At 40.9% G+C, this 15,454-nt stretch overlaps 2 protein-coding genes across 5 annotated transcripts in view; both read right to left on the minus strand.

Annotated features, from left to right (window-relative positions):
• Positions 1–15,454, minus strand: part of LOC146960663 (tripartite motif-containing protein 16-like) — a 35,845-nt gene that overhangs the window by 13,617 nt on the left and 6,774 nt on the right. Inside the window, exon 2 of one of the 4 annotated variants that reach the window (XM_085772173.1) lies at positions 10,201–11,832. The exons of 1 other annotated variant lie outside the window; for it this stretch is intronic. In XM_085772173.1, coding sequence (XP_085628299.1) covers positions 10,639–11,832 — 1,194 coding nt within the window. In that variant the 3' untranslated portion in view covers positions 10,201–10,638. Of the gene's footprint in view, positions 1–10,200; positions 11,833–15,454 lie in introns of those variants that run through there. 2 more of the 4 variants (XM_085772174.1, XM_085772172.1) reach the window with 2 other exon arrangements.
• Positions 5,070–6,728, minus strand: LOC146960665 (tripartite motif-containing protein 16-like). The gene has a single exon (XM_085772176.1). It carries the CDS (start codon positions 6,726–6,728, stop codon positions 5,070–5,072), a length of 1,659 nt encoding a protein of 552 aa, XP_085628302.1.

Here is a 15,454-nt window from a genome sequence, read left to right on the forward strand (position 1 = left end):
GCTCTGTAGTCTATGTGCACAAATCACCACATTTACATCAATAAATAACTGTTTTACAATGAACTGACCAGTCTGCATATATTTTTAATTTATTTCATATATTTATTTTTGCATTTTTATATTACATGTTACATGGTTACAGTAGCCTACATGGCAAAGACTACTCCATACCATCTTTGGTTAGGGTGAGACTAGGCCATGGGCACATTTCATTACTCAATGTAGACTGGTCAGATGCAGACTGGAGATCTGGCAATTTGGCAACTGCAGATTTAGCTTTTGTTTGCATACTACATTTTGGCCAAATCAGTATAGGTACTAGTAGTAGACATCGTCATGGTAACGCAATGCTGAGGGAGTGGTTCATTTGCATTTAAAGGGAGGGGCCACTGAAACAGACCGTTTTGCAGAGCCCTGTTTTTGAGAATGCTTCTTCTGAGATCTTTGGGGTATTTTGACCGAAGCACGTCACAGACATGTCTTTAAGACACCCAGGAACAATTTTAGTTTGTGCAAAAAGGAGCATAATAGGTCCCCTTTAACAATGGTAGAGGGGACTGAGCAGTGACTTTCACCTGAAAAAAAAGCGGAGGAAAAGACGAGATGCAGAGCTAACTTGGAGCTAACGTCCGGAGAGGTGGGACTATTTTTTTCACAGTGGGGCTTCGCGTCGGGCCGAACAACGCCCCTTAGCCGTGGTATAATGAGCATATACCACGGCCTGTCGTGATATATTGCTTAAAGGGGACCTATTATGCTTTTCCAGCTTTTCAGACTTTTATATGTTTAAAATGTTGGATAATGGTTCTAGAGGCCGTGGAAGTGTCATATCCTGAGGTTAATGCATTTGGAGGTAAACCCTGCTAGATGATTGGGATTTCTCTTGGATTTCTCTGCACACCTGTTACACTCAGTTGCACTGACTTTTTTTGACATGAAAAACTCCCCTACATGGTCATGCCGAGGTCTCTGCTCCAGCCCATAGACGGGCCCCGCCTCCCCCCATGCTGCTCTGTTGTGGCTGGGGTCGGAGCGGAGCGGACTACTTCTTGCTTTTTCCCTGCATGTTTTAGCGCTGTAGCGTCACTTTACTAAGTTTTATTTAGAAGTTTACGCCGACGTTTCATGTAAGTGAAGCTGTACCTGTGTGAGAAGCGACGTACCGCCGGGGCGACGTTGTTCGTCGGACCGACGTAACGCTGGACCGACGGAGCACCGGAGCTCTGGAGCTGCAGCGGCTCCTCACACAGGCAGAGCCCGTCTGCAGGCCTCCTTGGCCAGGCAGACGTCCGTGCTCATTGCGGTAGAGAAAACCATCGCCAATACCCGCAGGTTTTTTAGACGTTTACCACCGTGTGGTTATTCTTTTTAGGAGATAAATGTTGGTCTCATTGATGAAATCTTACAACTGTGGCAGTTGAATTAGTTTGAATGAAAAGTGAAGCTGTGAGAAGGAGGAGGATAGAGAGGAGCAGTGCTGCGGAGCTCTGTAGTCTATGTGCACAAATCACCCCATTTACATCAATAAATAACTGTTTTACAATGAACTGACCAGTCTGCATATATTTTTGCATTTTTATATTACATGTTACATGGTTACAGTAGCCTACATGGCAAAGACTACTCTAATCCATCTTTGGTTAGGGTGAGACGGTCATGGGCACATTTCATTACACAATGTAGACTGGTCAGATGCAGACTGGAGATCTGGCAATTTGCCTACTGCAGATTTAGCTTTTGTTTGCATACTACATTTTGGCCAAATCAGTATAGGTACTAGTAGTAGACATCGTCATGGTAACGCAATGCTGAGGGAGTGGTTCATTTGCATTTAAAGGGAGGGGCCACTGAAACAAACCGTTTTGCAGAGCCCTGTTTTTGAGAGTGCTGTGATGTTTGATCTTTGGGGTATTTTGACCGAAGCACGTCACAGACATGTCTTTAAGACACCCAGGAACTATTTTAGTTTGTGCAAAAAGGAGCATAATAGGTCCCCTTTAAGTATAAAATAACAGTATTTTCAGCAGGGGTCGTAGCCAGTTCAGTAGTGTGTCCATGGATGGTCTATAAGACTGCTTGTTAACTGCTACTATCCTAAATTTTGCACTGTAAAATGTGGTTGTATTTGATCGTTAGAAGACATGGGCCAGTGAATTGGTCTCTGTGGTCCAGATCAGTCTCTGTGGTGTGGCTTTTCTACTCTGATTCCCCAGAGCTGTTAAACTAGATCGTACTAAATATCTAGAAGTCAGTCTCTGTCTTAGGGCCTTAAAAAACTCCAGTAACTCACAGAGCTGATAAATGTCCCATCTGAAGCTGTCTGAACAACTACAGATGTGTAGTGATGCTGCCATCTACGCCTTCCTACAGGCTCTACAGACTGTTAAGTTCATGTCATGTCGCGCACTTCCCGCCATTTGAGTCAGATTCCCTCCTCGCGCTGAGGCTGAACTATTTAAACATACGGCCGTTCTAACCGTTTTAGTTCTCAAGCAGGCTGAACAAATGTTTGCCTCGGCTAAATACGAAAATATCAACGAATTTCACAACAAGGGTTGGGATGTCAACAGGATTTACACTGGGAAGAGGATTTTTTACAAGTCTCAAATACAGTTCCTGGAAGGTGAGTGACTATATCTCAGTTAAAAGACATGTAACTTTATATACAGTATACCTTACTGTACTTTTAGCTAGCGTTAGCCGTTCAAGCTAGCGAGAGCCATGAGCTACATAACTAGCAACAGACAGAGGGATACCTCAGTCAATGAGTATTAAATGACACTGTAGAGAGCAGGTAAAAGTACTTACAGACTGTTCCGGCGTTTATTTGTTCCTCAGACAAACAAAGCAGCCCAAGAGGAGCTTTGTGGAGGAGAACGGGTCCGGATGTGAAGGCTGAGGGACTCAACCCGGGCAGTGTTACTCTCAGATCAAGAGGACGCCCAGGTAAAAATTGTACTTTGTTATGACAGTGTGAGCCGTCACTGTCACTGTAAGGACTTTGCTGACCTATGACTCCTGAAAATGGTGCACACTTGTGAGGAGAACATGAGCAACATCAAAGGTGTCCTTAATTCACTCCACCTGCTTCCCAGTCACCATACAGGGGACACACCTGAGACTGGTTGTGGCTGATTGACTGGGTGCCACCATCTCTACTTTTACTTTTGCTAAGGAAGTGCAAAAGATGTTAAGAAAACACTACACAAGACATTAAGAGAACTTTATATTCTGTATTTAAAGCCATGCTGCTGTTATTGTGTTTGCATAAAAATTATTTAAAGACAGGGATTGTTTGTAAATCCCCCCCCCTGTCAGTGAACTGGCCCATTTAGTGGGAGGGGCCAAGTGGTTAAGGGGTGAGCTGAGGCTCAGTCCTCTCTATGCTGCCAGTCTGTTGAGGTGCTCAGGAGTAGGCCCACAACTGTCTCTGAGGAGGTAAAGTTTGTTTGTTTGATTATTAAGTCATGACTGTAACTTTAATTTGCTTAATTTTGCCATAGTTAATTGATTTGAGTTTCTTAATTCTAATTCCTAATTTCAATTAATATATTCAATGTGTTTAATTGTGATTACTTATAGTTTTCTCTCTTTTTACAGAATATGTTGGTCTATTGTTCACTGAACCACTTGGATGAATAAATGTTGTAAACCTGAAGCGTGTCTTGCCATCCTTCTCATGTTAATCCGGGTCAGAGGCCATCCACTACCCATACCTGAGGCAGAGGTGTGACATTTGTATACAATGTTGGCACCAAAGATCGATACAATTAAATGACACTGTTCTGATAATTCATAGAAAAAAAGAGCATCCAGTGGTGATATGTTTCGGCTGAGTACAGAAAACTAAATTTGTGACATTGCGGTAAGAAAAACACCCAAACCCTGCCAACATGAAGCAAATTCAAACAAGATACACCCTCCACTACATAATAAAGACGCATAATAATTAAAATAAACTGAAATGCAAAATAAAATGCCACAGTATCAGCCAGTTTGTGTCTGTGTCTCAGAGAGAGTAGAATGGAGGGCAAAACACAAAAAAGCACAGAAAGCTCCAATACAGAAAGAAAAAAATGGTGATAGTTAATAATAAACTTTACCAGTAATTAAATAGTAAATGGTGCAGTTAAAGATCAACTGTCTTTCAAAGGAAAGCAGTCATACTACTACTTGTAGAAAATTCAAATTCCTGCACACTCTGGATAGGAAATTGAGGAAACCTTAAAGTCTTAGATTTTAGCACAAGACTTGCTCTGCATAATCTTAATTCTCATGTTTCCCATCATCTCTCATATGTGTAATCCTTGTTCTTTCACTAAATGTAAAAGATCTTGTATCCTCTTGCCTAAAGAATACCTTCAAAAGTATGCACAAGAAAAATATTACTCACTGATAATACTTTATATATGGAGAATCATTTATTCACTTAGTTACATTCACATCATTCACACAGTTTGTTTAACATGAATCTTAGATATGGAAAAGAAAATAATAAATCATCTCGTACAGTAATTGGTGATTATTATAAATCCCAGGATGGATTTAAACAACAATATTTGATCTGACAAACACATCATTGTAAAAGTAATTCTAGATTTTTTTTTTCTTACACACTAAAAACAAAATATCCCAACAGCCCATGCAGTGTAAGATAAACAACATAAAAACATGTCAATGTAAATGTGATTTTAGATTTATCAGTGATAAAGGAAGATCTGGTGATTTCTCTGTTAAGGCCCGAACAACACACAAACACATCAACACAAATATCCAACAAACATTTAGAGTTCAGAGAAGTTTCTATTTTGAAATGTGAGTTTAGGTAAAGAAACATCATCATGAGCAGTGATCTCCTCCACGGCTCCAGCTCCACCTCAACAAACTCAAACATCAACACAACAAGAAATGACAAGAGGTCAAAGTCCTGTCCACAATGTTTGATTGACAGGTGATCTCCGTGCAGTGCAGAGACACAACAGCAATGAGCTTTTAGCAACAAACATGGAGACTAAAGAAAGTGAAGTAAAATACAGATTTTAACCAACTGCACCTTCAATGATCTTTGTCTATCTGAGTTTACAAAACTCTGCTGTGACTCCAGAGCCAACCCAAAATCCAGCATGTAGAGGCTGAGTGAATGTGGTCTGGACTCTGTGGAGGAGAGTCATGGTTTCAGAGACGCTGTAGAAAGACAGAATACCTGCACTGTGATCCAGGAACACTCCTACTCTGGAGGACTGAGGACCTGAGACTGGAGTCTTGATCTTGTTGAACCAAAATGTGAAACTGTTGTTGTTACAACGTAACATCCAAGATTTGTCACTACCTCCAACCCAACTTTCATACCCTGCTCTGCTGATATTCTTGTATGCGACTGCTACATCAACTCCTCCTCCTCTCCACTCCACCTCCCAGTAACAACGTCCAGTCAGACTCTCTCTACTCAGGACCTGATGATATGTAGTGAATCGGTCTGGGTGACTACAATAAGACTGATCTTTATTCATAAATGTTACTTTTCTGTTTCCCTCAGATAATAACAGCCATGTGTATGTTGTGTTTGGATCCAGTGTGATTTCCTGTGAATATCTTAAGAAGTCAGCTCTGGTCCTGGGCTCTGGTGATGACAGTAAAACATCCACTTGAGTCTCTGTCAGTGAGATGTTTGTCCATGTGTCTCTCAGAAGGTCCTGTAGTTTATCTCTGAGCTCTGACACAGCTGCTGTCACATCCTCAAAGTGTCTGAGAGGACGGATATTGATGCTGGATGAGTGTGTAGATGGACTGAGTGCTGACAGTGAGGGGTAGTTGTGTAGAAACTGGGTGTGATCCTCTGTGTGCGACAGCAGCTTCAGCTCAGCGTCTTTCCTCTTCATATCAGTGATCTCCTGCTCCAGCTTCTTCTGAAGCTCTTTGACTCCACTCACTTGAGTTTCCTGCTGGGATCTGATCTGCTGCTTCAGCTCAGAGCTTCTTTTCTCCATGAGACAGATCAGCTGAGTGAAGATCTTCTCACTGTCCTCCACTGCTTTATCAGCAGAGCCATTGATGGCCTCCACCTCCTGTTGAAGCACCTTCACATCTTTCTCTGTGTCCTGGATTCTCTGCTGGATTTTTTGTCGACTCAGCTCCAGCTCTCTCTGCCTCTCAGTCCTTTCTGCTGCAGCTGAGACTGTGTCGTGGCCTTTATGTTCATCCAGGCAGAGGTGACAGATACACTGCTGATCAGTGCGGCAGAAAATCTTCATCACCTCATCATGACGAGAGCAGATGTTCTCCTGGAGCTTCTTGGAGGGCTCCACCAGCTTGTGTTTCTTTAATGGAGCTGCTTCATAGTGAGGCTGCAAGTGATTCTCACAGTAGGAGGCCAGACATTGCAGACAGGACTTGACAGCTTTGAGTTTCCTCCCAGTGCAGACATCACAGGCCACATCTTCCGGTCCAGCATAGCAGTGATCAGCAGGAGCAGCTTGGAGTCCAGTCTTCTTCAGTTCCTCCACTAAAGCTGCTAACATGGTGTTTTTCACCAGGACAGGCCTCGGTGTGAAGGTCTGCCTACACTGAGGACAGCTGTATTTCTTCCCATCCTCTCCATCCCAGTGGGTTTTAATACAGTTGAAGCAGTAGCTGTGTCCACAGGGAATAGTCACTGGATCCTTCAGTAGATCCAGACAGATGGAACAAGAGAAGGTCTCCTGGTCCAGATGAACTCCTTTCTGCGCCATCTCACCTCTCACAGACGACGACTGTCTGAGTTTCTGTTGGTCAGAAGTGAAACTAGTTTGAGCCCTGATCTAAACAACATGTGTCTCTGCAATGAACGGGGCCTGTCAGCTCCTTCTCTTCACCACATGTTGGTTTCACCCATCTTCAAACTGTAGATCTGAAGGGGAGGGAACAAGGAAACTCATGAACAGGGTGCAGCTCACTGTGTTTGAGAGCAGGAAGAAGAGGGAGGTGATCAGGTTAGACTTGTTCCAGTAGGAGGAGCAGTTTGACAATGTGTGTTTAACCTTTTATTTACAGTCCTGCTCATTTCTCATTTGTCATCAACTCATTTTCTGATCTTTTGGTTTGTTTTAAAGGTTTTATAATCAGCTCTGAATCAGAGCTTCTGCTTAACAGGATTGAATTAAACTATTGTAAGTACTGGGCCTTATACAGCACACAATACCATTATAATGTTGACTTTTGTATAATAATACTACACCAAAAAATGCTAATTCCAATTTTCAGAGCCAATCACATTTACAATTATACAAGAAGCAAATCCTCACTTGACATATGATGTATTGTCATATGTCAGTTGAATAAAATAACAGTATTTTCAGCAGGGGTTGTTCAGTGGTCTGTCCAAGGATGTTTTCTACTTCTAATTTTTTCACTGTAAATTGTAGCTTTATTTCATCATTAGAAAACATGGGCCAGTGAATTCCTATGGTCTTTGTGGTCCAGATCAGTCTCTCTGTGTGGCTTAACTACTCATTCCCAGAGCTTTTAAACTAGATTGTACTAAATATCTAGAAGTCAGTGTCTGTCTTAGGTCCTCAAAAACTCACAGAGCTGATAAGTGTCCCATCAGAACCTGTCTGAACACCTACAGATGTGTAGTGATGCTGCCATCTTTCTACGTCTTCCTACAGGCTCTACAGACGGTTCCCTTCCCGCCATTTGAGTCAGATTCCCTCCTCGCGCTGATGCTGCTGAACAATTCAAACCTAACGGCCGTTCTAACCGTTAGTTCTCTAGCTGGCTGAACAACTTTTTGCCTCGGTTAAATATGAAAAAACATCAACGAATTTCACAACAAGGGTTGGGATGTCAACAGGATTTACACTGGGAAGAGGTTTTTTTTTCAAGTCCCAAATACAGTTCCTGGAGGGTGAGTGACTATATCTCAGTTAAAAAACACGTAACTTTATATCTAACGTTACCTTACGTTTAGCTAGCACCAGCCGTTCAAGCTAGCGAGCCATTAGCTACGTAACTGGCAGTTGAGTTCATGTTTACAATTATTTCACAACGATTTTTTCCTCCCTCTGCGACAGACGGAGGAATATCTCAGTCAACAATTATTAAAAGACACCGTAGAGAGCGTGTAAGTACTTACCGGCTGTTCTGGTGTTTATTTACGTTCGTGAGACAAACGAAGCAGCCCAGCAGGAGCTCTGTGCGGGATAACGGGGTCCAGATGAGAAGGCTGAGGGAGTCGAGCTGGGCAGTGTTTTACTCTCCGAGCAAGAGGACGGCGCCCAGGTAAAAAAAAACAAAAAAAAAACTTTATACAATGTTGGCAGAAAAGGTCGATACGATTAAATAATACTGTTTTGATAATTAATAGAAAAAAGAAAAAAAAACAGAGCATCCAGTGGTGATACGTTCAGGCTGAGAATGGAAACTACACTTCCCAGGTGACATTGCGGTAAGAAAAACAGCCAATCCCTGCCAACATCATGTCACATGCACCACAGACGTACGGTAGGTAAAAAGCATAGACTGTAAAAAGAATGGACGTAGCGTCCGTGACGTCACCCATTGGTTTGGAGGAGTCTGTTTTGTGCCGCTACTACGGGGGTTTGAACCGCGCCATGTTGGATTCTACTTGCCATATTTGGAGCGGTGCGGCCGTTGGCCGGCCGAGAGCCCGCCCACTGGCCTCGTAGCAGCGGTCGCCGGACCTGTCACTCAACGGTTCTGCGCCCTGATTGGCCAGAACTTTAAACCTAATAATAGTAAAACGGTAGAGTTTTAAAAAAATTCACCCCCCTCAGAGTGTGTGCGGGGGTAGAAACTATCGGTTGAGACCAAAAAAATAAAATGTACCAGGCTGTAAATATGTTTTTTTAAACTGTAAAATCGGCTATTTTAACATGGGGCTCAATTGGAGTTGCTCCCTTCTGGAGCCAGCCCCCAGCGACAGCCGGGGGGATTGCAGTTTTTTGAATGCGGAAGTGAGCTTCACTTCTCAGACCGACAACTGCCCCCTTGGTAAAAAGTTACATTCAGGAAAAAAAAAAATCATGAAGCAAATTACAAACAAAATACACGTCACCCTCCACTACATAATAATGATGCATAATTATCAAAATAAACTGAAATCCAAAATGAAATTCCACAGTATCAACCTGTGTGTGTGTGTGTGTGTGTGAGAGAGAAAGACAGAGAAAGAGAAATGTAAAGCACAAAAGCTTCAACACAGTGATAGTTTATAAGAAAATTTACCAGTAGTTCAGTAATAAATGGTGCAGTACAAGAGCCACTGTCTTTCAAAGTATAGCATTCATACATGTAGCAAATTCAAATTCCTGCACACTCTGGATAGGAAATTAAGGAAACCTCTAAATCTTAGATTTTAGCATAATACTTGCTCTGCGTAATCTTAATTCTCATGTTTTCAGTCATCTCTCATACGTGTAATCCTTGTTGTCTCCTGTATCATAATGCCTAAAGAAAACCTTCAAAAGTAAGCACATCTAAAATATTACTCACTGATTCTTATACTATAATCATTTATTGACTTCAGTTACATTCACACAGTTTGTTTAACATGAATATCAGATATGGAAAAGAAAATAATGAATCATCTCCTAATTGGTGATTATCATAAAACCCCAGAGAATTTATTTATGGATGGATTTAAAAAACAACATTCGATCTGACTGTAAAACACTTATAACAAAATATCCCAAACGCCCATGCTCTCAAACCAATAAGTTTAAATTTTGTTCAATAAGGTTGAATTATGGGGAGAAAAAGTTGTGGGTACGGTATATAATTTTCTAAAAGTGCAAATCTATTGTGAACGTTAGAAACCTTATTGGGATCCTGCTCACCTTGAAACCACCATGAAGATGCCCAATAAATAAAACAACCTAAAATACAAAATAAAATTCCACAGTAACAGGCAAAGTCAAACTTTATTTAAAAAGCACATTTAAAATAACAGAAGTTGCCAAAATGCAGATTAAAAAAAGCCTGTGTATGTGTGACAATACTTAGATTTTAGCATAAGGCTTGCTCTGCATAATCTTAATTGTCATCATGTTTTACATCATCTCTTCTGTATCCTCGTATCCACTTCAGTTACATTCACATCATTCACACATTTTGTTTAACATGAATCTCACATATGGAAAAGAAAATAACAAATCAAATCATAAAACCCCAGAGACCTTATTTATGGATGAATTTAAATTTCAACATTTGGTCTGACAAACACATCAATGTAAATGTAATTATAGATTATTTATGTTACACACCTACAAGAAAATATCCCATTAGCCCATGCAGTGTAAGATAAACAACAACACAAAAACACATCAACACAAATATCCAACATTTAGAGTTCAGAGAAGTTTCTATTTTCATGTGGAGAAATGTGAGTTTAGGTAAAGAAACATCATCATGAGCAGTGATCTCCTCCACGGCTCCAGCTCCACCTCAACAAACTCAAACATCAACACAACAAGAAATGACAAGAGGTCAAAGTCCCGCCCACAATGTTTGATTGACAGGTGATCTCTGTGCAGTGCAGAGACACAACAGCAATGAGCTTTTAGCAACAAACATGGAGACTAAAGAAAGTGATGAACTAAAATACAGATTTTAACCAACTGCACCTTCAATGATCTTTGACTATTTGAGTTTACACAACTCTGCTGTGGTTCCATTAGACCAACCAACCAAAACTCCAGCATGTAGAGGCTGAGTGAATGTGGTCTGGACTCTGTGGAGGAGAGTCATGGTTTCAGAGACGCTGTAGAAGGACAGAATACCTGCTCCGTGATCCAGGTACACTCCTACTCTGGAGGACTGAGGACCTGAGACTGGAGTCTCGATGTCATTGAACCAAAATGTGAAACTGTTGTTGTGACAATTTAACATCCAAGATTTGTCATTACGTCCAAACAAACTTTTACACCCTACTCTGCTGATATTCTTGTATGCGACTGCTACATTAACTCCTCCTCCTCTCCACTCCACCTCCCAGTAACAATGTCCAGTCAGACTCTCTCTACTCAGGGCCTGATAATATTCAGTGAATATGTCTGGGTGACTAGAATAAGACTGATCTTTACCCATGAATTTTACTTTCCTGTTTCCCTCAGATAATAACAGACGTGTGTGTGCTGTGTTTGGATCCAGTGTGATTTCCTGTGAATATCTTAAAAAGTCAGCTCTGGTCCTGGGCTCTGGTGGTGACAGTAAAACATCCACTTGAGTCTCTGTCAGTGAGATGCTTGTCCATGTGTCTCTCAGAAGGTCCTGTAGTTGATCTCTGAGCTCTGACACAGCTGCTGTCACATCCTCAAAGTGTCTGAGAGGACGGATATTGATGCTGGATGAGTGTGTAGATGGACTGAGTGCTGACAGTGAGGGGTAGTTGTGTAGAAACTGGGTGTGATCCTCTGTGTGTGACAGCAGCTTCAGCTCAGCGTCTTTCCTCTTCAGCTCAGTGATCTCCTGCTCCAGCTTCTTCTGAAGCTCTTTGACTCCACTCACTTGAGTTTCCTGCTGGGATCTGATCTGCTGCTTCAGCTCAGAGCTTCTTTTCTCCATGAGACGGATCAGCTGAGTGAAGATCTTCTCACTGTCCTCCACTGCTTTATCAGCAGAGACATTGATGGCCTCCACCTCCTGTTGAAGCACCTTCACATCTTTCTCTGTGTCCTGGATTCTCTGCTGGATGTTTTGTCGACTCAGCTCCAGCTCTCTCTGCCTCTCCGTCCTTTCTGCTGCAGCTGAGACTGTGTCGTGGCCTTTATGTTCATCCACAGAGCAGAAATAACAGATACACTGCTGATCAGTGCGGCAGAACATCTTCATCACCTCATCATGACGAGAGCAGATGTTCTCCAGGAGCTTCTTGGAGGGCTCCACCAGCTTGTGCTTCTTCAACTGAGCCACATCATAATGAGGCTGCAGGTGTTTCTCACAATAAGAGACCAGACATTGCAGACAGGACTTGACAGCTTTGAGTTTTATCCCAGTGCAGAAATCACAGGCCACATCTTCAGGTCCAGCATAGCAGTGATCAGCAGGAGCAGCTTGGAGTCCAGTCTTCTTTAGCTCCTCCACTAAAGCTGTAAACATGATGTTTTTCACCAGGTCAGGTCTTGGTGTGAAGTTCTTCCTACACTGAGGGCAGCTGTAGATTTTCTTCCCATCCTCTTCATCCCAGTGGGTTTTAATACAGTTGAAGCAGTAGCTGTGTCCACAGGGAATAGTCACTGGATCCTTCAGTAGATCCAGACAGATGGAACAAGAGAAGGTCTCCTGGTCCAGATGAACTCCTTTCTGCGCCATTTCACCTCTCACAGACGACGACTGTCTGAGTTTCTGTTGCTCAGAAGTGAAACTAGTTTGAGCTCTGATCTAAACAACATGTGTCTCTGCAGTGAACGGGGCCTGTCAGCTCCTCCTCTTCACCACATGTTGGTTCCACCCATCTTCAAACTGTAGATCTGAAGGGGAGGGAACAAGGAAACACATGAACAGGGTGGAGCTTGATAAGTGTTGAAGCAGGAAGAAGACAAAGGTGATCCTACTTTGTTCCAGTAGGAGGAGCAGTTTGATAATGTATGTTTTACCTTTTATTTAGCCTACAGTCTTGCTCATTTCTCATTTGTCATCAACTCATTTTCTGATCTTTTGTTTGTTTTCAAGGTTCTTATAATCACCTCTGAATCTGAACGGGATTTAATTAAACTATTGTAATTACTGGGCCTTATACAGTATAGGCCTACAATATCATTATAATGTTGACTTTTGTATAATAATACTACACCAAAAAAAAAAATGCTAATTCCAATTTCCAGAGCCAAAGACATCACATTTACAATTATACAAGGAGCAAATCCTCACTTGACATACGACGTATTGTCATATGTCAGTTGAATATTGTGATTTTTTTCAGAAATACCTGGTTTATCATAAAATAACAGTATTTTCAGCAGAGGTTGTTCAGTGGTCTGTCCAAGGATGTTTTCTACTTCTAATTTTTTCACTGTAAATTGTAGCTTTATTTCATCATTAGAAAACATGGGCCAGTGAATTCCTATGGTCTTTGTGGTCCAGATCAGTCTCTCTGTGTGACTATACTCATTCCCGGAGCTTTTAAACTAGATTTATAGAAGTCAGTCTCTGTCTTAGGGCCTTAAAAACCCCAGTAACTCACAGAGCTGATAAATGTCCCATCTGAACCTGTCTGAACACCTACAGATGTGTAGTGATGCTGCCATCTTTCTACGTCTTCCTACAGGCTCTACAGACCGTTCACTTCCCGCCATTTGAGTCAGATTCCCTCCTCGCGCTGAGGCTGCTGAACTATTTTAAACCTAACGGCCGTTCTAACCGTTAGTTCTCTAGCTGGCTGAACAACTTTTTGCCTCGGTTAAATACGAAAAAAAAATCAACGAATTTCATAACAAGGGTTGGGATGTCAACAGGATTTACACTGAGAAGAGTTTTCTTTCTAGTCCCAAATACAGTTCCTGGAGGGTGAGTTACTACTGTATATCTCAGTTAAAAGACATGTAACTTTATATCTAACGTTACCTTACGTTTAGCTAGCACCAGCCGTTCAAGCTAGCGAGCCGTTAGCTACGTAACTGGCAGTTGAGTTCATGTTTATAATTATTTCACGACATTTTTTTCCCGCTCTGCGACAGACGGAGGAATATCTCAGTCAACGCTGAGCATCCAGTGGTGATACGTTTCGGCTGAGAATGGAAACTACACTTCCCAGGTGACATTGCGGTAAGAAAAACAGCCAATCCCTGCCAACATCATGTCACACGCACCACAGACGTACGGAAGGTAAAAAGTTACATTCAGAAAAAAAAAGAAGAAAAAATCATGAAGCGAATTATACAAACAGACAAAAGACTAAAAGGAGACTAAAAAGACTAAAAGACAAAAGAAAACAAATACCCAATAAACTGAAATCCAAAATGAAATTCCACACTATCAGCCTGTGTGTGTGTGTGTGTGTGTGTGTGTGTGTGTGTGTGTGTGTGTGTGTGTGTGTGTCAAAGAGAGAGAAAGAGAAATGTAAAGCACAAAAATTTCAACACAGAAAAAATATTGATAACAGTGATAGTTTATAATAAAAATTGACCAGTAGTTCAGTAATAAATGGTCCAGTTCAAGAGCCACTGTCTTTCAAAGTATAGCATTCATACATAGCAAATTCAAATTCCTGCACACTCTGGATAGGAAATTCAGGAAACCTCTAAATCATAGATCTTAATACTTGCTCTGCATAATCTTAATTCTCATCTTTTCCGTCATCTCTCATACGTGTAATCCTTGTTGTGTCCTCTATCATAATGCCTAAAGAAAACCTTCAAAAGTAAGCACATCTAAAATATTACTCACTGATTCTTATACTATAATCATTTATTGACTGTAGTTACATTCACACAGTTTGTTTAACATGAATCTCAGATATGGAAAAGAAAATAATAAATCATCTCCTAATTGGTGATTATCATAAAACCCCAGAGACCTTTTTTATGGATGGATTTAAAAAACAACATTCAATCTGACAAACACATCACTGTAAAACACTGAGAACAAAATATCCCTAATAAAGTCCATGCTCTGAAACTTATCGCTCTAAAAGATTGATTTTCGATTAAGTGCAATATTGTTCAATAAGGTTGAACTATGGGGAGAAAAAGTTTTAGGTAAATATAATTTTCCAAAAGTGCATAATCTGTTTGTGAGAGTCAGACAGCTTTATTGGGATCCTGCTCACCTTGAAACCACATGTTAAAATAAAATCTAAACCTCCTATTTTTTCAAGCAAGGACCTGTGTGACAGACAGGATTTTTTGAACAAAAAGCTGCTTCTCACTCCGCCATCTTGGATCCTACGGAAGGTAAAGTTACACTCATTAAAAACTAAAAACATGAACCGAATTATACAAAAAAAAACAAGATACACACTCCACTACATAATAAAGATGCCCAATAAAATAAAATAAACTGAGATACAAAAAAATTCCACAGTAGTCAAACTTTATTTAAAAAGCACATTCAAAATAACAGAAGTTGCCAAGATGCCAAGATGCCAAGATGCCTGCGTGTGTCGAGAGAGAGAGAGAGAGAGAGAGAGAGAGAGAGAGAGAGAGAGAGAGAGATGAAAAGCAAAACAAAACACAGGAAAGCACAGAAAGCTCCAATAAAGAAAAAAAAGTGATATATAGTGGTAGTTAATAAACTTTACCAGTAGTTCAATAGAAAATGGTCTAGTTCAAAAGCCACTGTCTTTTAAAGTATAACATGAATCTCAAATTTGGAAAAGAAAATAACAAATCATCTCGTACAGTAATTGGTGATTATTATAAAACCCCACAGACCTTATTTATGGATGGATTTAAATTTCGACATTTGGTCTGACAAACAAATCACTGTAAATGTAATTCTAGATTATTTACAAGAAAAT

The sequence above is a fragment of the Trachurus japonicus genome, unplaced genomic scaffold (genome assembly GCF_045865225.1).
Source record: "Trachurus japonicus isolate A0001 unplaced genomic scaffold, Traja_1.0 AP030142.1".
Taxonomy (NCBI): domain Eukaryota; kingdom Metazoa; phylum Chordata; class Actinopteri; order Carangiformes; family Carangidae; genus Trachurus; species Trachurus japonicus.

Excerpts from the sequence above, each read along its gene's own strand:
- LOC146960665 (XM_085772176.1), bottom strand. The coding sequence starts at position 6,728 with ATGGCGCAGAAAGGAGTTCATCTGGACCAGGAGACCTTCTCTTGTTCC.